Source organism: Gallinula chloropus, assembly GCF_964237585.1.
Source record: "Gallinula chloropus genome assembly, chromosome: 31".
Lineage (NCBI taxonomy): Eukaryota > Metazoa > Chordata > Aves > Gruiformes > Rallidae > Gallinula > Gallinula chloropus.
The window spans coordinates 2,797,246-2,821,988 of record NC_140116.1 but is presented as its reverse complement, the minus strand read 5'-3'; the positions used below and the strand labels follow the sequence as shown (position 1 = coordinate 2,821,988).

The 24,743-nt window shown below is 52.9% G+C and overlaps 1 protein-coding gene across 1 annotated transcript; it reads left to right on the top strand.

Moving 5' to 3' along the window:
• Positions 1-10: 10 nt before the first annotated feature.
• LOC311202624 (A-kinase anchor protein 1, mitochondrial-like) lies at positions 11-18,640 on the top strand (the record flags this gene model as incomplete). The annotated part of the gene is made up of 12 exons (XM_084277214.1): positions 11-98; positions 1,737-1,870; positions 2,588-2,663; positions 11,646-11,779; positions 12,257-12,383; positions 12,750-12,880; positions 13,282-13,459; positions 13,747-13,897; positions 14,076-14,143; positions 14,865-14,938; positions 15,244-15,581; positions 18,518-18,640. The coding sequence occupies 11 exons, from the start codon at positions 11-13 to the stop codon at positions 15,346-15,348; spliced, it is 1,266 nt and encodes a 421-aa protein (XP_084133340.1). The 3' UTR covers positions 15,349-15,581; positions 18,518-18,640.
• Positions 18,641-24,743: the final 6,103 nt, after the last annotated feature.

The window sequence follows — 24,743 nt, the reverse complement described above, 5'->3', positions numbered from 1 at the left end:
GTCGGAGCCAATGGCGGGGCTGCCCCGCACGCTGGTGGGAGCGGCCGTGCCGTGCCGGGCGCGGCGCAGGACGGGCGCGTTCCGGCCGCGGGCTGCCGGTGCCTCTGTGCCGATGGCTGCTGCGGACCCCCCGCGGCCTCTTCGCCTCCGTCCGCCGCGCCCCCCGCACCGTCCCCGGCCGCGCCGCCGCTGCAGAGGCCGCCCCCCAGGTGAGCGATCCGCCCCGGGCCGTACGGCCGCCCGAGGGCCTCGCCCCGTCCCTGAGGCCCCGCGGCCTCCCGGGTGCGGCCTGCGGGACCTCTCCTCGGCGTTCGAGCCCAGGGCGGGAGCGGAGCTGCGGGTCCCCCCGCCCCGAGAAGGCCCCTGGCGAACCCGCCCCCCTCCTTCCCCCCCGGTGGCTTTTCCATCTGGGAAGCGGGGAGTTGGGAAAGAAACGGGCCCTGGGAGCGTGCGTGGGGCAGGAGCAGAGGGCTCTGTGTGTGTGAGTGTGGGGGGGAGCAGCGGCTGGGGGGGAGTCCCGGCGTAGGGCGTGTGGAGACACGGGGATGCCTTCCCGGGTGTTAACGGTACCAGCATCCCCAAGCTCCCTGTCACAGATGGTGGGTGGTGGCGGCGTTGGAAGGGACCTTAGACATACATCTTATTCCAGCCCCCTGCTATGGGCAGCGTTGGCCATGCCGTGCCTGTGGCTTCTGTGTCCCTGAGGCGAAGGAGCGTCTTGTGGAGAGAGACACCGGCTGCACCAGTAGTAGTTCCCAGTGCCAGGGCAGGAAGGTGCCTGTGCAGGCGCTGCTGGCTGTCCTGGCAGGATGGGAGCGGGAGACCCGGTTTCCCTCAGCGACCCCTCGCTGGGAATGGCGGGCGAAGCGGTGCCAGGGAAGCCGCGTCAGGTGCTCCAGCTGCTCTCCCGCTGCAAAGGGGTTTTCCAGCAGCGCTGGCTGGGACGGGCTGTAAGGTGGCAAAGGTGTTCCCAGGTCCCCTGTGGGAGTCCTTGCATGGAGCTCTCAGCCACAGGCTGGTCGTTATTTCTGCCCCTTGAGGTTTTCCCAGGGTAGAAAGAGGAAAAACTGTGGGTGTGGGTGGTGAGACCCCTGGGGAGAGAAACTCAGCGTTGTACACAGGGGCATTGCCCTGCTGAAGGGCAGTGTGTGGCTTGGGGGGGGGGATGTTAACCTGTGCAGAGTAGAAAAAACCCTGTTCCATGTTAGCCAAAGCCATGTGTTTGGTGCTGGGAACAAGCATAACAGATGAAGAAGCATTAAGATAAGGGAATTACCCCACTGTAGTGGGATAATTAGCAGTGCCGTGGCTGGGAGAGGCGGGGGATACCCTGCGGTGGCTGTGTGTGTGTCTGAGATGATCCTGATGGGGCTTGGAAGGGGAACTACAGCAATTAGCTCTGGAAGTTTTGCTTGTGTGAAGCTCACCCATAGTTTTAAATCCCTGTTCTGTGTGTTCTTTCCTCAGCCCTCAGCAGCCTGCGGAACATCCTGATGGGCAGGAACCTCCAAAGCTACAAGCAGGTGCCGCCCATGACAAAGGTTGTTCACAGCCCTGGTTCTTCTGGGGTTTGGCATCCCTTGGAAAACTGAGGGGTTTCTGAAACTGCAGAAGGGTGTGCAGCTTGGAATGAATCCCACTGCTTTGGGTGGGATCGAGGAGCTGGGCTGCCATGCAAATGGCAATCCTAACCCCTCTTAATTCACACTCTCACGTGGCCTGCCTTTGTTGTTTAGATGCTGCCATCCCTGGGTATGAAGAGAAGGCTGAAGAGGTTTTTGCTGCTGCGGTGAAGGTACCAGCCAGGGCAGCAAGGAAACGCCAGGCTTCCCTCAGCAATGGCACTCCAGGAGCAGAGTCTGCAGGAGAGGTTAGCAGAGACTTTCCTGAACCCGTGCAGCCTCAGGCTCTTCTTTTCCCTTGGCAGCAGGTGCCTCTTGTGTGCTGGGTTTGCCTCGCTCAGGTTTGCCTGCTCTGCTCTGGCACGTGGAGCTGAGGAAGGAGCACCCAAAACACATGATCTTGTGAGAACAATCACCTGCTTCCTCTGGATAAAGCCCTCTCTGCTGGGTTTGGTGTCCACCGGCCTGGGAGAGGATTCCCATAGGACTTTGGCTCTGTATAAACAAATCCTGAGCTGCTTGACCCCTTAGTTTGGTTGGGAGGTGCAGTGTGTTTCTTACTGCCCCATAGGGTGAGAGGAGTAAGAAACCCTCGTGCTCTATTATTTGTCCCTGAGAGCACCATTGACTCTTTGTTTGTACAAAACCCCTTTCTGAGGGGCTCAGCTGTCCCCGAGCCAGAGTCAGGGCTGAACTCTGGAATGCTGAGGAGCTGCCCGAGGGGCACTGGGCAGGAAGCCTGAGGGGGTTTAATCACTGCACATAAGAGAGCCCCTATTAACAATCAAACCCAAAGGGCAGCGTGCTGGTCAGAGACCCTGCAAAGATCCTTCTCCTGCACTCTGAGCCAGCACATCCCGGTCCCCAAGTCAGACCAGAGCTGCCTCCATTTCTGGAAGTTTCCGCTGGCTTGGGCTGGTGTTCAGGTTAAACTCAGGGTGGTGCTTTCTTTGTTTCTGTTCCAGACTCAGGCCCTTCCTGCTGAGCCTGCAGTGAAAAGACCCAGAAGTTCTGTGCTGGAGGAAGAACTGGTGCAGACTGGTAAGGCTGATGTGAAGTCATGAGCTTGTTTCTCCTGCGCTCTTCCTGGCATGTGGTGCAACTCTCCCCCTCGGCTCACGGACGGGCTGTGGCGGCATCGCCCCGCGGTAGCGTCTGGCAGTGCTGGAGTGGGAACTCAGTCTCTTCCCTGCATCCCTGCACTGCTGCTGGGTCAGGGCCGGGCGTTTTACTCGGCATCTCAGTCCCGGAGCTGCCTTGGATGCAGCCAGCTCCAGCTGCGATACGGCTGCTGCCAGCTGGCCAGAAGGAAACTGGTTTGATTGGAGGTGTTAGATCCCCAGAACCCTTGTTGGGTTTGAGTCTGGGGTTCAGCCTGGCGATACCTCGTGCCCAGTGCAACTTGCTGCAGTTGCCAGTGAGAAAATCCAAGGCTGTTCTAAAGTAACAGAACACAGGGAATGTGAAGACGTAGGGGTGTCCTGGTTTCTTTTCTTGGAAATGGCCTCATCATCATCACCATAGCCTGTTACAACAGCCTCCACACCCCCATGTACTTCTTCCTCCTCAACCTCTCTATTGTTGACCTTGGCTACATTTCCACTACGGTTCGTTCCCAAAGCCATGGCCAATTCCTTCTGGGACACCAGGGCCATTTCCTACACAGGATGTGTGGCTCAACTCTTTTTCTTTGTATGTTTGATCTCAACAGAGCTCTTTCTTCTCACTGTCATGGCCTATGACCGCTACGTTGCCATCTGCCACCCCCTGCACTACAGGACCCTCCTGGGCAGCAGAGCTTGTGTCCACATGGCAGCAGCTGCCTGGGGCAGTGGGTTTCTCTATTCTGTGCTGCACACGTGCAATACATTTTCAGTGCCCCTCTGCAAGGGCAATGCTGTTGACCAGTTCTTCTGTGAAATCCCCCAGATCCTCAAGCTCTCCTGCTCAGATGCCTACCTCAGGGAAACTGGACTCATTTTGGTGACTACCTGTTTAGGTTTTGGCTGTTTTGTGTTCATTGTGGTGTCCTCTGTGCAGATCTTCAGGGCCGTTCTGAGGATCCCCTCGCAGCAGGGACAGCACAAAGCCTTTTCCACCTGCCTCCCTCACCTGGCCGTGGTCTCCTTGTTCCTTAGCACTGCTGTCTTTTTTCCCACCTGAAGCCCCCCCCCATGTCCTCCCTATTTCTGGACCTGTTAGCATCATTTCTTTGCTCAGTGTTTCCACCAGCACTGAACCCCCTCATCTACAGCATGAGGAACCAGGAGCTTAAGGATGCCATGTGGAAACTGAGGACTGGATGTTTCTAAGCAGCTCATCTTTGGCATATTACTGGCCATGGAACTCACATTAGGACCAGTCTGTATTTAGTATGAATTTTGGTGGTTGTTTTGTCTTCTCAGTAGCCTAGATACATGTATGCACTTCACTTTTCTCAGCAGGTTTCCACCCCTGCTTGCTCTTTGGTCATTTTGATGCTGCTCAGCTCTCCAGTGTCTTCCGAGACTTGGAAACTTCCCGTCTTTCAGATGTCTAATAAGCGGTTCTCTCAGAAGTTCAGTGTGTTGATAAGTGACCTTTCTATGTATCTGAGCAAAAGTTGGTTTGGAGAGAATCTCCTCTGAAAGCTGACCCCCTTCATATGCTGCAGGATGAGCATGAGCCAGCAGTGTGCCCTCCTGGCTAAGAAGGGCAATGGCATCCTGGGGTGTATTAGAAGGGGTGTGTTCAGCAGTGTCCTGGTTTTGGTCAGGATGGAGTTAACTTCTTTTGTAGCAGCAGATGGAATGCTGTGTTTGGGTGTTAAAATGAAAGCAGTGCTGATAACACCCTGATGGTTTTAGTTGTTGTCAGACAGTCAAGGACTTTCTCAGCTCTTCCTATTTCTCTATTCATGAGAAAGGAGGGGCGAAGCCAGGACAGGTGACCCAAACTGGCCAAAGAGAGTATTCCATACCAATTACATCCTGCCCAGTATAAAGGGGGGCTGATGGGAAAAAGCCATTCTGGTGTGAAGCTCTTTGGGAACAGAGCGGCGTTGACCCAATAAACAGTATTTCAACAATCATTTTGGAGGGGGGGTTTTTCTTTCTTTTCCTTATATTCTCACAGCTGCTCTAACTCCTTTAAAATCAAAATCAAATCCTACACTAAAACCAAAATAACCTAGAAGTGAAGCTATTTTATTAGGGTGACTGTAACATTTCCCCCTTTGAATGTATTGATAATTATACTCAATACTTTCACATACTCAAATTGTGGCTTCACTGAATGTCAAATTGTCACATGCTGGTGGATCTTTTCACTTGTGCCAAATGCAAACTTTGATTTCCTTTAAAGGGAGATTTCTTCCAATTGAGCATAGTGTAAACCATCCTGAATTCATTTGTGATATATTTTGCCAATTTGCAAATTCTTTCATCAAATGATACTTTAGTTTTACCTGCTATTGATATTTGGTTTGCATTTATTTTCTTATCCAAGCTTGTTCACTTGCTTTTGCTTGCCAAGTTACAGGTTTGTCTCTGAGTACTACTTGTTACCTGCGCTGGGTGTGGCAACAGTTTCTCTTTAATTCATGTTTCCACCTTCACAGACTGCAGAGCAAACAGAAAAACAGATTTGTTAATCATGTTTCAAAGGTAACTTTAAAGTCTCTGGATCTCCAACCACTCTCCAGCTAGTGGGTGTTGCCTTCTTCCCTCTGGTGTAGTGGATCCAAGCCTCTGATTCAGCAATCTTGAACATCACCAGGGTGTCTGCACCCCAGTGGCATTCTTTATGTCTTATCTGCAATATTTCTCCCATGATTAAGGGAGGCAATATGACCTGACTCTTGAGAGTCCTTCTGAATCTTTCCTTTTGCTATTTCTGTATTTCCAGTCTGATGTGCTTTACAGAGGTAGGATTGCTGCTTGGAGTGGTTCTTGAACCAACAAGAACTGTAAAAATTCCTTTAGATGCTAAATATTTGGCCCTGGGAGGACAGTAGTCCTCCTTCTTTCCATAGTGCTCCATGGACATGGACTTTTCAAGGTTACATCATCTTGTTATGTAAGAGCTACCTGGTATTTCATCCTCCTTCTAGGGGATAGCCAGTGTGTCCCCTTTTGTTCCAACACTGGGACCACCATATGTTGAACACCGCCCGTGATGGCTCTTGTCCCTCCTGTAGGCAAGAGGCTCATCCTTTGCTTACCAAGTCCAGTTGCCTGGAAAAGCATCCCACTGGTCTTTCCCAGCTTCCCATTCTCTGGATCAGAACTCCCATAGCCAGATGTTGCCGTTCGTGGACAAGGAAGTGGAAGTCTTTAGTTAAGCCCGGTAATCCCAAGGCTGGTGCTGTCACCAAGGCTGGTTTTAAGTTTCCAAAAAGCCTTTTGTTGGTGTCTATTACATATAAAAGGGGGAGACTCCTGGCCTTCACACAGTGGTTTGGCTGTTTGGCCACAATGCCTGCTCCAGAGCCGACACCATCCTGCCACTCCCAGAAAGGCTCTCAGTACAGTCCAAGGCTCTGGAACACCACAAATTCCCTCTTTTCGGTCTGTCCCCAGCATTTGTTGTCCTTGTGAAATCTCCAAGCCCAAATATATTACAGTTTCACTTGCAGGTTGAGCTTTCTTCTTGGATACCTTGTACCTATGAAGTCCCCCAAAGTTTAACAGTCCATTGGTTCCCTGTATCCAGGCTGACTTCTCTTGGGTAGCTGTTAGAATACCATCCAGGTGTTGCAAGAGCAGCTGTTCTGGTTGCAGAGTCACTGTCTCCTCGTTTGTTCAGATCTCCAGTTCCTTTGCTAATTGGCTGCCAAAGTTGGTCAGGCTGTTTTGAAACCCTTGGGGCAGCCGTGTCCAGGTCAGCTGTACCTTGTGCCCTGTGTGTGGACCCTCCCCCTCAAAAGCAAATCATTTATGACTCTTTTTCCAGGTTTATGCAAAAAAGCATCTTTTCAATCAAGCACTGTAAACCACTGATAATGTTCCTTCAGGGCAGTCAACACTGTGTGAGGATTTGTCACTACTGGGTGCAAGGTCCAGCTGCTCTTAGATCCTGTACCAATCTATACCCACAACTTGGCTTTCACACTGGTAGAATAGGTGTGTTAGAATTTGATTCATACCCTTGTAAAATCTTATCTTCCAAAAATTTGTTGATCAACCTTTTAATTCCCTGTTTTGCCTCAGGTTTAACAGGCCATTGTTTAATCCTATTGTTAATGCTAACTGGTTTTGCCCTTTCTCATAATGGGTGGCTGGGGGTGGCTGACCTTAACTCCTGAGTGATGCCCAATTATATTCCACATAAACAATATTTCAACAATCGTTTTTGGATGGGGTTTTTGTTGGTGGGTTTTTTCTTTTCCTTTTTTCCTTTTTTTGAAAAATGCTTTTTTTATAACACCCTTTTCACTTCTTACCTTTACCCAGGCACCCACAGGGGGGTTGGGTTGTGGGGCTTTTTTTTATGCTTTGCTTCTCTCCAGCTGCACCCCTCAGGGGATAACAGAACCTTTGATCAAAGCTCCACACTGGCTTCATGCACATCTCATTCACTCACATTTATACACAGCTCCAGCATTCAACTTTCTGTGCTGGTTTGGCCCTGGCTAGAGCCCAAATGCCCACCAAAGCCACTCTCTCACTCCCCTCTTCAGTCAAACGGGAGAAAATATATATTGGGAGGCTTAGGAGTGGAGATAAGGACAGAGGGATCACTGTCCAATTAGTGCAATGGGCAAAACAGACTCAGCACAGAATAAAAGAAAGAAAACTAATTTATTACACTACAGCTACACACCCAGGGAACCAGAGTCAGGTGATGAGAGGCACAGCCTGGTCTTAAAGCACCTTCCCCCCACCTCTCACCTTCTCAGCAGACTTAAACATCATCATGATTTTACTCCCTTCTCCCCCCTTACCCCTGCCAACATGGCACGGGGAAGTGCAGGGACTGGGGAGTGGGCTTCTGGCAATTCCTCACAAGCTGCTTTCCTCCTCCAGATCTTAAAGAACCTTCCCCCCATCCCTCCCTTCTTTGCAGACTTGACTTTAATCGTAAATTTACTCCCTTCCTCCCCCCATCTCAGCACAGGGAGGGGCATTCCACCTGCTGCTAGAAAGAAACTTGACTCTTATCCTGGCGTGAAACCAGGACTGTCCCCCACCTAGGGGAAATCACCCCCTCCTGAAAGGTCAGTGTGCTTACTGCAAGCAAATGGGCTTTGGAACAAGGACGGCCTGAGGCTGGGCAAGCCCGTGATGGGAACTGACGTTACAAAAATGCATCATGGAAGACCAGCCATCCTTTATCCCCACGAATGAAAAAAGCATTTCTTACCACTGCATCATCAATCTGAGAGACGCTGCTGTGGCTCATACCCAAGGTTGTTCAAGTTCTCCAAGGTGGGATCACTGCTGTCACTGGGTGACTTCAAGTCGCACCCTCGGGCTCCCCCTGACCAAACTGGCAGCCCTTGGGCACCAGGATTTCCTGTCAAAGACAAGCCCACTGAAGTATCCTGCTTGCACCTTCGGTGAAAGCCCATAGTTTCAAAAACAATCCAAATGAGCTTCTGTAAGAAAGATCCCTAAGCTTTATAATCACCCAGATGACAGTGATGGGTCTTAAAGCGTGAGCTGACAGAGTCAGAATGATTTCACATCCACAGCGAGGGAGGGAGTCCCAACACTGAGAGCCAGCCCAGGCTGGGGAATGGGAAGGAATAGAGGGACTGTGGAAATTACACTCCTGATACCCCTTGCCAAATCACAGCCCAGAGAACGGCAGATGACTGTTCAGGTCTTGAGCAGTTAACAGAAGCACATTCCAATAAAAGCATCAGAAATATCCCTGTGAAAGGACACGTTTAGGCCCTTCTAGTTGAGCAACCAGGCTGGGGAAGGGGCTGGAGGGCAAATCCTATGAGGAATGGCTGAGGGAGCTGGGGATGTTTAGCCTGGAGAAGAGGAGGCTGAGGGGAGACCTTATCACCACCTACAACTACCTGAAGGGAGGTTGTAGAGAGGTGGGTGATGGTCTCTTCAGCCAGGGGACAGAAGATAGAACAAGGGGAAATGGCATGAAGCTGTGCCAGGACAGGGTTAGATTGGATATTGGAAAAAAATTTGTTACTGAAAGAGTTGCAGGGCTGGAACAGGCTGCCCAGGGAGGGGGTTGAGTCACCATCCCTGGATGTCTTCAAAAAAAGGGTAGATGAGGTGCTCAGGGATCTGGTTTAGCACAGGATGGGAACCGTTGGACTCAATGATCTTCAAAGGTCTCTTCCAACCTGGTGATTCTTGTGATTCTTGTAATTCCTGATTCTAAGAGACCAGCAAACCCTTTCAGCTTCACAGCTTTAGGAGCAGAACGTGCAACAGGCGGGACAGAAAAGTACCAGGGCTCCAAATGGGGATTCCCCCACCCCCACGTGATTCTCGCACGCGCTTTGAACGCCCATCAGGAGAACTCCCTGTCACCTGCCCTGATGTTGCTGAAAACCCAACACTCATTGTGGCCAGAGCATGTTTTGATGAGGTCAGCCCTTCGATAGGCTTTCCCCCACCATGACTGATCTACTGGAAAAACATGCCACAGCCAGAAATGCCAGAACAAACACGGGACACAGCAGAGGCAACTGAAAGCATCAAGAACGGATTCCCTCCCAGTCTGGAAAGCAGTTACAGCACTCCCTTCAAATCTCCTGGGAGTATCAGGTCAGACATCCCAGTGTTTGGTAAGGCTAAAGCTAGAAAGAGGAGAGGAGCTGTGCTGGGGGCAGGGACGGGGCTGCCCAGCAGAGGCCATGAAGGAGCTGGAGAAATGGGAGAAATATGGGTGTGAGTCCAGGGTTGTGTGACCTTGTTTAAAGAGCACGGGTCCTGTGAGTATGATGAACAGAGATACTTCAGGTTGCATTCATTCTCGCTTCTTTTATTACTAGGACTTTCCTGCTATGCCTATTCTCTTAAAAAATAGTAATTAAAAAATCAGTCCTGTATCTGCTGCAGATGGACTAATAAATCTCAAGTTTGACAGGATCTTGAATCTCCTGGCTTTGTCCCCACCTGCAAGACGTACATCCTGGTTTTCACCTGCTGCCCCCCTGTCTCAAGGCAACCAACTGTTGCCAAGCAAACACCCAACAGAGGTCTAGAATAGCAACGGTTGCCAGGGACCTCTGGTGACCAACCAGTGACACCTCTGTCAGAGGGGCATTAGTTGGGAGGTCACTTCCCAGAGCGGAAGCACTTCTAGTCTTGTCTGGGGAGATCACCTCTTGTCTTTTCAGGAGAGATCACCTCTAGTCTTGTTGTGGGGGATCACCTCCAGTCTTGTCTGGGGAGATCACCTCAAGTCTTGTCCGTGGAGATCACCTCCAGTCTTGTCTGGGGAGATCACCTCTTGTCTTGTAAGGGGAGATCACCTCCAGTCTTGTCTGGGGGGATCACCTCCAGTCTTGTCGGGGGGGATCACCTCCAGTCTTGTCGGGGGGGATCACCTCCAGTCTTGTCTGGGGAGATCACCTCCAGTCTTGTCTGGGGAGATCACCTCTAGTCTTGTCCGTGGAGATCAACTCCAGTCTTGTCTGGGGAGATCACCTCCAGTCTTGTCTGTGGGGATCACATCCAGTCTTGTCTGTGGAGATCACCTCCAGTCTTGTCGGGGGAGATCACCTCGAGCAGGTCACACACGACAGCATCCAGGTAGGTTTTGAAACCCTCCAGAGAAGGAGACTCCCCAGCCTCCCTGGGAAGCCTGGGAGGAATTTCCTTTTCTTCTCTTCTTCATTTCTTAAATCTTCTCTTTGATGGCTCAGTCGGGTGACAGTAGAGATGGTAAAGCTGGTATTTACTCAGTCTGCCCTTTCTCCAGACTTTATCCTACCTCCTGGGTCTGGGGTTCCTGAGGGCCCCTTTCAGACGGGTGGATCCTGTCCCTCTCCAACAGGTTGGAGTCACCAAAGAACATCCCCTTGTTGTCCAGGCCAAACCCCTGGCCTTAGTCCCAGCTGCGTAGCCAGGAGTTGAGAGGCGTGAGATTTCCCAGCCCGTTCAGTAGAAGGAGGAAAAGCCAACTTGGGCACCAGTGTTTTCCAGTCACACCCCCAGGGCTCTCTGGTCTGCCTTGATTCTGCCTGGTGAAATTGTTTGAAGTATAAAGGTGAAATAAGGTGAAATCCAGAAGTCTTGGTGCAAAATGTCCATATATCCCCAGTCTTAGGTAGGAACGTGTTGTGTGCTCTCTGGTAGGGACGTGAATTTAAGGAGCGGCTGGAAAACAACCCTGTTGGTGCTCACAGAAACACCTTCAGGCATTTATGTAGCTTCAGCCTTTGTGTTACTTTGCCAGTGATGACTGTAAGGTGCTTTCTTGTTTGAGACCTGCTCATGCGAATGGTTTCTGCTTCTGTTGAGGCAGCCTCCAGTAAGCACGGGGTCCTTCTGTCTTTATGGGCTGCTGCTGAATGGAAGCTGGATGGCAGCAGGTTTCTGAGGTGCTGCTGGGCGAGGCAGAGTTGTGCTCTGAGGAGCTGTGGTTGAGTCAGTCAGTTGCAGACCAAGTGCCCTGAACCCTGTCAGTTCCGTGTGAAGAGCTGGCATGGCCCCCCACGTGCTGAATTCCCTGTGAAGAGCCCTGATGAAGCCATGGGGAACTGCAGAGTCCCTCTCTGCAGCAGCTCTGTTAGCGTGGCTCTCCTCACGCTGGTAGCTTTGACTTTGTGTCTTGGCTTGACTTTGTGCACCGTGGCACTGTTTGGAAGGAGTCCTGCTGAACTCAGGCCTCTGCTGCATTCCTAGAGCTGTGCAGCCTTTTCTTCAGGTCTAAAAGGAAACTTTGGGTAGGTGACGTGCAGCAGGACTTTCCCCTCTCTGAAATACCCCAGACCCCAGTACAGGAGCCTCCTGGCTGAGTGCAGAGGAGAAGCTCTGTGAAACGCTGCATTTTCCTGGCCAGGTGTCTGGTAGCTGGCTCAGGAGGGCTGTCTGAACTCTGACACGTGTGCATGTCTCATAGACTTGGATGTCAAAACCATGGACTCTGTGGGCAGTGGCTGTGCCATGGGGAAGATGGTGACAGGCCAGAAGTCAAGGCCTGAAGAAACCTCCACCGAGCCTGACCTGGTCAGCTGGGAAATAGAGGTCCCAAGGGTAAGCAGCCGCTGGCCTGCTCGCACATCCTGCCCTGCGCTCCCTACCCATCTCCTGCTTCTTCCAGGCTGGTGCTGGCTCAGAGCCATCCCAGGGAGATCAACAGCAAATAACAAGGACTGAAGTGTTTTGCATAGCGTTAGACTCAACAGGGGTGAAGAGCCAGTCCCAGCTGTAAGCATGAGGCGTCTCAGGGCTGTGTTCAGGGTATCACTGGCTCATTGTTCCCTGTTATCTTCCATCCATGTTGTTCTCCAAGATGTGAAGATGAATCTATGAAAATGAGCGGTATTTACTGGCCTGTATCTAGCCTGACTTATCCCAGACCAGCTCTGCACTGGTCCAGCATGGCCTTTACTTATCCTGCCTGGCCCTGCGCTACAGGAACTGGGCACATGGGTGAAATAAGCCCCAGCAGGGAGTGTGGTTTGACCTCCATTCCTTCTCTTGACTGCTGCTTTCCTCTCTTTCGCAAAGGGTTTAGTTGGCCGCTTGATTGGCAAACAAGGAAGATTCATGAACTTCCTAAAGCAAACATCTGGGGCCAAAATTTATGTCTCCTCACCACCTCATCTGCGTGACTCTCAAGTCTGTCACATTGAAGGTAAGCGAAACGTCTCTGTGTTTGTGGTCCAATATGTAGCTCGGGGGCCAGAATGAGATGGGCAAGGAATTAAACAGCACGTATCTGCAAATGCAAGCCTTGCCTGTGAAGGATGTTACATTAATTGTGGGTGAAAACTACCTGCCAGTGAACTGGGTTCATCCTGGAAGCTAAAGCGGTGCGATTGGGGCCTGGTGGTCTTGAGTGTCTCACGTTGGTCTGACAGCCACCTACACGGCCGGTCTGTGGAACCTGAAGCTGTTGATGTGGTGCAGACAACTTTTGGCAGCTCTGTTTCTTCACGGGGTGGGGGGTGTCCTCAGCATAGCTGTGCCACAGACTTTCTACGGGACGTTTATCTTCCAGGCTTCCCTCAGCAAGTAGAAAAAGCACTGAGCCTGATCGGCCAGAAGTTCAGAAGTCTGCGCCTCACCAACGTCCACACTCCACCTCCACCAACACCACCAACGCCTCGTTTTCTCCCGACGACTTGCTGGGTAAGTCCCAGCTCTCTGGCTGCGCTGATGTCGGGGGCAAAGGCTGCTGTTGGTCACCGCTGTCGCAGAATGCTCAATGCAGGTGGCTGGTTCACAGAGGCCCTCACAGCCAGGCTGGTTTTGTGTAGCTCTCTCTTGCCTGGCTTGTGTCACTGTAACGGGTCAGACTGATCTTCCTGTTGGAAGGTGGCCTTGCCCCAAGTCTGATGTCCTTGAGAGCAGCATGGAGTAACTTTATGCTCCTGATCCAGAGCAGCCTTTGGAAGTCAAATGCTGGAGTGGCAGGGATTTTGCACCCATGGCTGTCAGCCTCAGGCCACGCTGGTGGACCATGGAGTGGCTGTGAATGAAGCTTGTGTTGCAGTGAACTCTAACAAGATTTTCTTTCTTCCACGTGACAGCTGTGCCTCCCAGAGGGAACTGCTGTAGAAGTGGTGGTGTCAAACCAAGTCAATGCTGGCCACATGTTTTTACAGCAGCATACACACCCCACTTTCTGTGTCCTGCGTAGACTTGGCCAGCACATGAATGTCTGCTACTCCCAACCGGATATTCCCACTCTGCCAACTCCAGTAGAAGGCAAGTAACTCAATTGCTGAGACGCTGTTCACTTGCGAAACTTGTAGGGTTGTGCAAGAGCCTGATGCCCCTGAGCATGGTGGTGGCAGACAGACTTGAGAGTCCAAGGCAGCTCTGCTGAGTCGCAGCTGCAGGCGGGTCTGATGGAGGGGCAGGGGTGTGGAAGGGAGATGGGAGCAGCAGAAGGAATGCTGTTGGTGCTCAGGAGGTCGCTGCGCAGCGTGGCTGATCCACCCGAAGGGCTCGTTTCTGGGCATCCACTCACCCTGAGCTCTTGTGCTTTGCAGTTGGCACGATCTGCGCGGCTCCGGCTCTGGATGGGGTGTGGTTACGGGCTCAAGTCAATAGGTACTTTGAGGAGACAGGTGAAGTGGAGCTCCGCTACGTGGACTACGGAGGCTATGAGAGAGTGAAGATCCACCAGCTCAGGAAGATCAGGTCTGTAGCTCCTGCTGCTGCCACCGCTTGGATTGCTGGGAGCGTGGTCTGGGGTCTTTGGAGGGTCGTTACTTTTAAACTGAATTCCTGCTAAAGCAATTGATTAATTGCTGTAACCTTCAAGGACACAGGAGAAACTTAAATCCAACTTCTTTGGGTTTGTTCCCTTTTCTTTCAGGTCTGACTTCTTATCGCTGCCTTTCCAAGCAGCAGAAGTTTTACTGGATAACGTGGTCCCTCTGGCAGGTAACGGAGCTCTCGAGACGTACCCTGGGTGGTGCTCCGGCAGGTTTCCCTGGGTGCCAGCTGTGTACCAGCCATGATTCTGTCTCAGCCTTCTCCCTCCCCTGGCGAGCGCAGCCTCTGGAGGGACTGGAGTGAGGGCTGGAGAAACATATTTTCTTCCAAATGTGCGAGCGAGTGTGGCACAACCTGTCAGGCTCCAGGGGAGAGATGGGGAAGGGCCAGGCTTTCTCCTGTGTGGAGGGAGGAGAGAAGGAATGACTTTACTGAGGAGCAGGTTGGCAGGATGGGCAGGGTATAGGTGAAGTAGCTGGAGCTACTCTGCCACCTTCTGTCCCGCAGGAGTTCCCAAGGCAAACTTAGCTTTTAATCTGCTAGACAAACACCTGAGATTTTCCTACTAGTCAGAGTCAAAACAGCAATGGCAGATGAAAAGTCTGCTCTTCTGCCTTTCAAGCCTCCCAATTCACCCGCTGCTGGTGTTCACATGAAGGTGGCTTTAGAAAGCGCTCGGTCCTTTCCCTTCGGCAGCACAGCAGGGATAATACTTGTGTGACCTCCAGCTCGATAGGCTGGGTCCAGCAAATGCCTCGAGCGGTGGCAGGGGAGGGTTCTCTGGCTGGGCTGCAGTCGGAGGTCAGGCAGGGTTGGTTGCATAGTCCCTCCTGGCCTGTGAAGCCTGGCCCCATCTCATCTGCTGTCTCCCGCTCTGCTCTCTCCACAGACGAGGACCACTTCTCATCCCAAGCAGACGCTGCTGTTGTGGAGATGACCAGAGGCGCAGTCCTGCTGGCGCAGGTCAGTGGGAGCTGTCTGGGAAAGCCTTGCTGCTGCTTTGAGTGCTGCTGTTGTCCCCTCTCCCCCAGCATCCTGTGTGTGCTCCAGGCCAGAACAAAGGCCCAGCTTGGACGCCCGGCTGCTGGGCAGGGCTCTGTTGGAGAAACCTTGGTGCTGAGACCTTCCTGGTGCAGCATCGGCAGCGCTGTGGCTGACGCTGGCCGTGCCAACTCTGTGGCTCAGGGCAGGGCACTGCTGAGAATCGCTCAGGCTTGCGACCAGGACTGGTGTCTGTCTGCACGCTGATGTCGGTCTGTCTTTTCCAGGTCACAAATTATGACAGTGCAACAGGTCTGCCACTGGTAGAGCTCTGGAACTCGATGGGAGATGAGGTGCGTCTGGCCACATGCCTGTTTATTCGACACTGTTAGAGTTGACGATGGTGATGCAGAGGGTGGCATAGCAACTGGCTGATGGTTCTTCCCAGTGGCCTGTTCACCTTTCTACTTCTTTTCCCCCCCTTTAGATGCTGTCAGTGAACAGAGCTCTAGTAGAAAGAGGACTGGCTCAGCAAAACAGACTCAGCACAGAATAAAAGTGATTTATTACTACTACAACTACACACCCAGTGAACCAGAGTCAAGATAATGAGAAGCACAGCCAGGTCTTAAAGCACCTTCCCCTCACCCCTCTCTTCTTAGCAGCCTAAAGTACTTTCACAACCTTATTCCCTCCTTCCCCCCCTAACATGGTGTGGGGTGGGGCAGGGAATGGGGGTTTTCAGTCTGTTCCTCCTGAGTTCCTTCTTAGCTGGGGGGGCATTCCACACATCCACCCTCTTCACCTGCGGCACTGTGGTGTCCCACCCACAGGGGACAGTCCTCCAACTTCTCCAGCATGAGTCCTCTCTGCTGGGGAGTCATCTCCTCACCACAGGCCTCTCAGTAGGACTCCTTTCCATGGGTGCTGACCTTCGGGCCCAGACTGCTCCAGCCTGGTCCCCCACAGAGTCACAAGTCCCCCAGCAAACCTGCCTATGCGTGGATCAACCTCTCCACAGGCCATAGATGGTCTCTGCTCCCCATCCTTATCCATGGGCTGTGAGGGGACACCCACTCCACCATGGTCTTCTCCACAGGCTGCAGGGGAATCTCTCTCTCCGGCACCTGGAGGGCCTCATTCTCCTTCCCCCTCCCTCCTTCCTCCCTGGCTTCTTACATCTTCTCACTCCCTTCTCTGGTGGAAAAATCCACCTGCCTGTGGGGTTTTTCTCCTCACTGTGATTCCCAGAGGTGCTGTGACCATCACCGACTGGCTCAGCCCTGGTCAGCAGCAGCTCTGGCCTTGAATTGGCCGATGTTTCCTCTCTAAGTCCTGCAGAGAGCTTCTGGCTGCTGCTTGCAGGAGCCATCTCAGCAGCACAGCTACACAAAACTGCAACAGCTGTGAATCTGTAAATAGAAAGGAGATTGAGGGGGGCTTCAGGTAGGCAAACGTGGCAGTGCTAACAAACAGGGAGACCACCTCCAGGTAAGGGAGGCATGTGGAAAAGGCTTTGTGCCATCCCTACTCCGAGGGGATCCTCAGCACCGACCTGAAGATCTGAACACAGGACACCATGATGAACACAAACCACCCAAAACCTAAACAATCTCTGACCACAGTTTCACTGAGATAGGGCCGTGAGCAAGAGAGCTTGAGGATCTGGGGGATGTCACAGAAGAACTGGTCAGCAGCATTGCCTTGGCAGAGGGACACTGAAAATGGATTGGCAGTGTGGAGCAGAGCATTGTGAAGAGCAGCTCTGTGACAAGGAGCTGGCTGGAGGGCCGGGCTCAGAGAGTGGTAGTAAATGGAGTTAAATCCAGCTGGTGACCGGTCACGAGTGGTGTTCCCCAGGGGTCGGTGCTGGGGCCTGTCCTCTTCAATATCTTTATTGATGACCTAGATGAGGGCATTGAGTGCACCCTCAGTCAGTTTGCAGATGACACTACATTGGCTGGGAGTGTGGATCTGCCTGGGGGTAGCGAGGCCCCACAGAGGGATCTGGACAGGCTGGAGAGCTGGGCTGAAGCCAATGGCATGAGGTTCAACAAGAGCAAATGCCGAGTCCTGCACTTTGGCCACAACAACCCCAGGCAGCGCTATAGGCTTGGGGCGGAGTGGCTGGAGGACTGTGTGGAGGAAATGGACCTGGGGGTACTGATTGATGCCCGGCTGAACATGAGCCGACAGTGTGCGCGGGTGGCCAAGAAGGCCAACGGCATCCTGGCTTGCATCAAAAATAGTGTTACTAGTAGGAACAGGGAGGTGATTGTCTCCCTGTACTCAGCACTTGCGAGGCCGCATCTCGAGTACTGTGTTCAGTTTTGGGCCCCTCACTACAGGAAAGACATTGAGGCCCTGGAACGCGTTCAGAGGAGGGCTACTAAGCTGGTGAGGGGTCTGGAACACAGGCCTTACGAGGAGTGGCTGAGGGAGCTGGGATTGTTCAGCCTGGAGAAGAGGAGGCTCAGGGGAGACCTTATAGCTCTCTATATCTTCCTGAAGGGAAGTTGTAGTGAGCTGGGGGTCGGCCTCTTCTCCCGTGTAGACAGCGACAGAACTAGAGGGAATGGTATCAAGCTGCGCCAGGGGAGATTCAGGCTGGACATTAGGAAGCACTACTTCTCTGAAAGGGTAGTCAGGCACTGGAATGCACTGCCCAGGGAGGTGGTGGAGTCACCGACCCTGGGGGTGTTCAAGGAAAGACTAGATGTTGTATTGAGGGACATGGTTTAGTGGGAGCTAGTAGTAATAGGTGAATGGTTGGACTAGATGATCTTTTAGGTCTTTTCCAACCTTGATAATTCTGTGATTCTGTGATTCTGTGACAATATTTTTAAGTGGAAAAATAAAAATTAGCATCAGCTTTTTTTCTGCCAGAGAATGGAGCGAGAAAGTGTAAGGAACTTTGCAGAATACAAGGTCAGTGAAGAAGGTCCTCCAAGCCCTGTAGCTGAGTTTCACCCACAGCCCGTGGAGAAGACCATGGTGACTGAGGCTGTTCCCCCGCAGCCCATGCTGGATGATGTAGAACAGTGATTCTACTCACAGAGTGTAGAGGTCCCCACGCCTGAGCAGATGCAGACACTGAAGGAGGCTGTGACCTCCTAGGAAGCCTGTGCTGCAGCAGGTTTGCTGGCAGGGCTGTGGAGGCCCCATGCTGGCACAGTCTGTTGCTGAAGGACGGCACCCCATTCAGGTGACCCACACTGGAAAAGCTGGTGATGATCAGAAGCTATGTGGGAAGGGCTCATGTGGGAAGGTTCATGGATGACCGTCTCCCATGGGTGGGACCCAAAACTGGAGCAAGGGGAGACTGTGAGGAGTCCTCCTTCTGAGGAGGAAGGAGCGGCCGAGACAATGTGTGATGAACTGACCCCAATGCCCATTCCCTGTCCCTCTGTGCTGCTGAATCGGAGGAAGGAGAAAATGAGAGAGTGACGTGGATCCTGGGAAAAAGAGGGTGGGATGTGAGTAGGTGCTTTAATATTTATTTTTTTTTTCTGTCTCTGCCTTTCTCTCCCATTGCTCCTGCCCCTGCTCCCCATCCTGAAGCGAAGTGACACTGTCACCCTTCAGGCACTCGCTGGCAGAGAAGCTGCGATGGGCAAGGTGGAAGAACATTAGACGTAGAGGGGCTCTTTCCAGTGTTGATTGTAATAAAAATGTAAAAGCTCAACAGGCCTTATTCGTTCTCACCACCAGAAATGTTTCTGATGGAAATGTTTTTGAAATATGCTAGGGGAAAGCTTGGCTTGCCCTGTGAGCAGTCAGGAGTTGGGCTCCATGATCCCTAAGGGTCCCTTCCCACTCAGTGTAGTCTAGGATTCCAGGATTTTATTTGGTCACAAGCATCATCACGACAGTTGCCTCCTGACAGCACCACACACGGCCCTGGTGTCTCTGTTGCCCTTATCAGTAACACGGCCGTTGTGCCTCTCTCCCCCTCCATGACAAGTGCCGGGCTCTGGCACTCTTGGCAGCCCAAGGCCTGGACAACCACGTCTGCACGGCACCTCTGATTTCTGGGCGGCCACATTCCTTCTGGTGACAGCTTTGCCCAGTTTGCAGCCATGAATGGCCAAGCCCGTAGGACCGACTGCTCAGACCGGGGTGCCAGGCCCAGGTGCCTCACTCTGCCCCCTTTGCTGGGTCTAGCTCAGTGCACAGGGGTCTGAGAAGCCTCCCTGAGGGTGGGGGTGCAGAGGGGTCGAGTCGAGGGGCCTGTGGGGCCTTGGACCCTCGTTAGGATCAGCCGCAGGTGATGCTGGCTCACCCCGTGCCACCTCAGCAGGCCGCCAACAAGCGGCTGGCTCCTGGAACAGTCCTGCAGCTTCTCTGGGCCTCAAGAAGCCCCAAAGAGGGCTCTTTGCTGGCCCTTTTTTGCTGCAGATCACTTCCCAGTGCGGGCATCCCGGCATTGGAGCTGGTTTCCTCAGTGAGGAGGAGACTGCAGCTTCTGCTCCCACTTGCCTTTTGTGAAGCCTATACGGGTAACCAGTGTCAGTGGGCTCCTGTGCCTCCCCAAAAGCCATCCCAAGCAGACTCCTCGGGCCAGGCCTATACATAAAACTCCAGGGATGGGGATTGACGAGGAGGGGACCTGGGGGGCAGGCCCTCTGCCCAAGGGGCAGCAAAATAGCACAGGGCAGTCATCCACAGGAAAAGGACGCTCCCCTCACCACAAAACCTCATTATTCTCTCCCATTAAATTGATTAAAGGGGGAATCAAGCAGCTATCATTCCTATGACAGTGTCAATCCTATCAAGGGCTAATTGCACTGAAGGAGCTGATGGATACCTTTAAGCCTGGAGATCAGTTTCCTTTTAGAAGAAATAATGAGGGTTTGAAGGGCTATTCAGACCCTGTCAAAAGGCAAAAGTTAGGGAACAAAATATCTATATCATTTTGAAAAGCCATATAGAATGTCTCCTTAGGTTTTGCACTACCAACCACTTCACATAAAAAAAAAATTGGGAGAAATGGGCAGATAGAGTGACCAATAATGGGAATGCAGTCTCTTTCTGCTAATTAGTGCCTGACTGATCTCTTTCCCATGTGAGTAGGTCAGGTTTCTTGTGTGATTTTAGTCACCTAGTAAGACCAGAAAAAAAAATAATGCATTCCTCTTCCAGACAGGTAAATCTAAACAAAGTCCTTGAGCTTCCCTGGATGTGCACAGTCCTGATCCCGTCTGTAGTGCTGGGGAGCACAGAGCAATAAATCCTTTACCGGTGACAAGTCTCCCTTTGGTCTGATTCCCGGGGTGGGGGGGGGGGGTTGGAGGGTTGGGCCTTTTCCTTTCCAGCTGCTGTCTCTTGCCAGATGAAGAAGGGCCATTCCTTACCGCCTTGGAGGAACCTTTATTTGAATTCCATGGGATCCCAAGGAGTCATTCCTGGTCTTCAGTTTTGGGTACGGATGAATGGAGGTGACACACAGTTTCCATCACATGAAATCCACACTCATGGAGAAGGGGATCTTGGCAACTCTCCTCCACCCCCAGTAATTCCCATGGGAGCTGGGACCAGCAGCTCCCAGGAAGAAGGTGCCTATTTTGTGCCCACCAGGACTGGGGAAAGAGGAATCCCATCTCTGGTGGGTTTGTGAAAGCCATAGGCCAGAGCTGCATCCCCTTCCAGCCCCAGGGCTGCAAAGCAAAGATGAGGTGCCTGGAGTGGCTCGCCTGAACCCCTTCCTTTCACAGGGGTAGAGTCCCCTCCCTGTCCCTGCCTGGAGGTCCTGCCTCATGCGGAGACAAGGAAAGATGATTATCCTGCCCAGCTCTGGTTTGATCGGGAGAAAGGACTCTGCTGGAGAGAAGGATTTCTCCCTAGCTGAGGGAGATGGGGATGGGATGGGATCACAGAATGATCCCCATGAGGCCTGAGGCACCAGGAGGGAGCCTAGAAGAACTGGTCTTCTCCTGCTGAGCTGGGCCAGGCTCCTGGGATGGAGGGAGCTCATGGCAACCCAGCAGCACTGCAGAGAGACAGCTCTGCCCAGGAGCAGCTCCTCTGCCCAGCGCACTGGCCTTATTCTCGAAGCTTTAAGGATGCTGAGAATCAGTATTTCTGCCTGGGAAAAGGGGAGGTTTGTGGTTAGCCTGGCCTTGGGAGCAGCCAAACGCAACGTACGTAAACATCCAGTTGTACTTAGGGGCCCATTGAGAGTGATAAAATCTGTATTAGCTGGGACACCACCCCCTGACGGGGTGGCACCAAGAAACTCGAATGGAGCGCTTGGATAGAATGTTACTGTAATAGCTATACAGTTTCAGAGGGTGCAGCCAAAACCCTGGCTCTTCAGGAAAGAGCTGCTTTACAAACTGAAACCAGTACAACTTCCCCTGGGCTGCAAATCCCACCCCCCCCCCACCCCCCCCCCCATTTTCAGAACAGTTACTGAATGCTTGGATACGGATGATGCTGCTAAAAGAGAGGGCAAAACATGGGAACATCGAGCTGTTGCCTTGCAAATAAAGACCAAACAAAAAATCATCGCTGAAGGGGAGGGTAGTGCTCAAGTAGGAGAACTGGTAGTAGTATGGAGTGTGTTTCAACACGAGGCATAATCTCCTTCTCCTGTCCGTATCTACACTGACTCTTTCGCTGCCTTCAAGGGATGTACGGAATCGCTTCCATTGGGAACACAATGGGTGGGAAGTCAACCAAGTACCTGTCTGGCCAAAGGGAAATGGCAAGATATCTGAACTATTGCAAAGCAAGGGAATTGGGCAGTGGCATAGGTCCCTGGCAGCAGCCCAGCCCAGCCCAGACTGAGAAGGAAGAGTGGGAACAAAGGGGAGTGGGGCTCAGGGCAGGGCCCACAGAATGCGGCCCATGGAACATGAGTGATGCAACAAACAGGAGGGCAGGTGGAGCGAACGGGCAGGAAAGGGCTCTCCTCCCATTGGCTCCATGGGCTGCCCATCCAGAGGGTGGAACGCCCCTTTCCCTCGGTTGCGGAGTGCCCGCGTCGCCATGCCCCATGGCTCCAGCCGCCGAGCAGCCTCTCGCCCTCATTCCCTGTGTGCCCTGGGCAGAGGCGCCACAGCCGTGCAGCTGTCTGCGTGGTGGAGCTCCTGAGAGAGAGCAAGGAGCAGTATTGCCAGTGCAATTAGAGACATGTTCCGATCAATATGGGATGCCCTGATGGGCTGGGGGTGGCTGTGGCAGGCCGGGCTTCCTCCTCACGCTCCAGAGGGTTATTTTCTGGCACCTCTTGAGGCGGCTCGGGACCCAAATTCAAGAGAGGGTGCCGGTAAAATGGTGAGGGGTGAGAGCAGTGGCCAGGCCGGGTCTTCTGGAGAATCCAGGGCGGGTTCCAGGGTTGGTACCAGGGCCGGTAGGAGGCTGAGGACGAGTGCAGCAGTGGGGCGGCCTGGGCAAGGCATTCAGCGCTGGCCCGGAGGTGACAGGGCTCTCCGGGGGAAGGCTGGAGCTGCCACTGTCAGTGAGGAGCTGTGGTCGGGGTCGTGTGGCGCTGCAGCTCCGCTTGGCGAGGGGTCAGAGCTGCTGCGGGGATGGGGGGGACACTGGAACAACAGGCAGGTCCAGTGACGGGCTCCTGTCACCAATCCGTGACCTTGGTCACAGCGCCATACCCTGCCCTTCCCAAGGGACTCCCTGGGAGCCTTCCCTTGATGGGACACTTGGAAGCGAGCCTAAAACCGCTCCCTGTCCCCCTTCCCCCATTCCCCTCGTGCTCCCCAGGGCTGCCCTCGCTGTGGAACCGAAACGTCTCGCCGGCACTGGCGAGCCCATCCCGGAGAGGATGTGTGCCACTCCCCGACAGCCCTGAACCCTGCCAGGGATCCAGGGGCAGCCACAGCTTCTCTGGGCACCCTGTGCCAGGGCCTCCTCCCCCCGGCCCTTCACCCAGGAAGGATTTCTTCCAAACAGCTCAGCTAAATGTACCCTCTTTCAGCTTGAAGCCGTCGCCCCTTGGCCTGTCCCTGCACTCCCTGGGGACCAGTCCCTCTCCCACTTCACTGTAGGACCCCAGAGCAGGGTAGAGGGGCAGAATCCCCCCTCCTCATCCTGCAGGCCACAGTGTCTTTGATGCAGCACAGGGCCCGGTTGGCCTTCTGGGGACTATTCTGTGACACCATTGCAGGAAGTGAGCAGCAAGATGGTAAAAATGGGAGTATTTCACCTGACCTGGGATGACAAGCAGTGGGAAATGAAAGAATAGCTCTTGGCCTGGCACATGCCAAAAGGCCACCAGTCGAGTGGTTCCTCAGGGGTGGTGTAGGAGATACGGTGTGCAGCACATCAGCTGCCGATGTCACAGTACTGACTGAATTCAAAAGTCATCTCAGGAAAAAGGAACTTGAATGTTCTTTGAGACCAGGAGAATTAACAACAAGGACAGAAGCAACAGGGAAGAATTTACAGGATTTGCACACAGTGCTGGAAAAATAACACCTAAATAACCTAAAATAACACCTAAAATAAGACCTAAAATAACACCTAAAAATAGCACCCATACCCCCCTAAAAAAACCCCAACCAAACCTAAACCTAATTGAACTAAAACGCCATGGCAGTTTCCTTAAGAGTTGTTTCTGCTTTAGAGCTCGTTTTTACCAGTTTGTAAATTAATAGTTGTAAATGGATCCAGTTTGAGCAATGGATGTGATTTAGGGGATGCTGTTGCACCTCTTTGGTGTCATTTTCTGGTGCTCCCTGCCCATCCCATGCAGACACAGAAAGGTTCTGAATAAATGGCTTTTAATGGAAAACCAGAACAAAACAGTCATCAATGGTACTAAATCTATAATCAACACCGTTCTTCCCTCCCTGCCTTCCAACTTCCCTCCCTCCCTTCCTCCCTCTCTCCCTTCCTTCATTCCAACCTGTCATACCCTACCCATCCCTGCAACAGAGCTAAGAGTGATGGCACTGCCTGGCAGGCTTTCCTCTTCCATTAGGACATCGATGTCCATATATATGTCGCAGCCTGTGACACTGTCCACATCCATGGGGACAGGAGAGATGTCAAAGACTTCCACACTGTCCACATCCATGGGCACAGGACCACCTGAGTGGCTGACAGTGCCCAGGGATGCCCCCAAGGGCTTACCAGCACAGGACTGGCTGGACTGGCTGCAGCGCCCTGTGAGATGGTGGTATTAGGGAAGGGATGCTGGCAGTCCTGCTGCTGACCCCTGATGGGCGTGGGGCAGGAACAGCTGTGGTTGTCCCTGGGTGGCTGTTGGTCTGAGCAGCCTGCTGGTCATCTGCAGCTGTGGGGTCCCTGAAGGGCACTGACTGATGGAGAAGCAGTGCCATGGCTGATCTTGGAGGTGGCTGACAGCGCAGCATATCTGGTGCTGATCCACTGGAGGTTGCAGAGGTGGAGGTTGAAGCAGCTGCCCCACAGGCCGTTTTGGGGATCTGCAAGGACAGACCTGCTGCTGGCCAAGGCTGAGCCAATCAGAGATGGTGGTTGTGCCTCTATGAAAACATATTTAAATAGCAGAAAAAGCTGTAAGCAGCTGCTTTTTACCAGCAGAGAAAGGAATGGGAACATGTGAGAAGCTCTGCAGCCCCCAAGGTCAGCGCAGAAGGAGGACAGGAGGTGCTCCATGTGCCAGAGGAGAGACCCCTCTGCAGCCTGTGGAAAAGACCGCGGTGAAGCAAGTTGTCCCCCAGCAGCCTATGGAGGATGAGGAGAAGCAAAGTTCCCCCCCATAGGCTGTGGAGGATCCCACGCTGGAGTGGGTGGAGACATATGGAAGATGCTGTGACCCAGTGGGGAGCCCATCCTGGAGCAA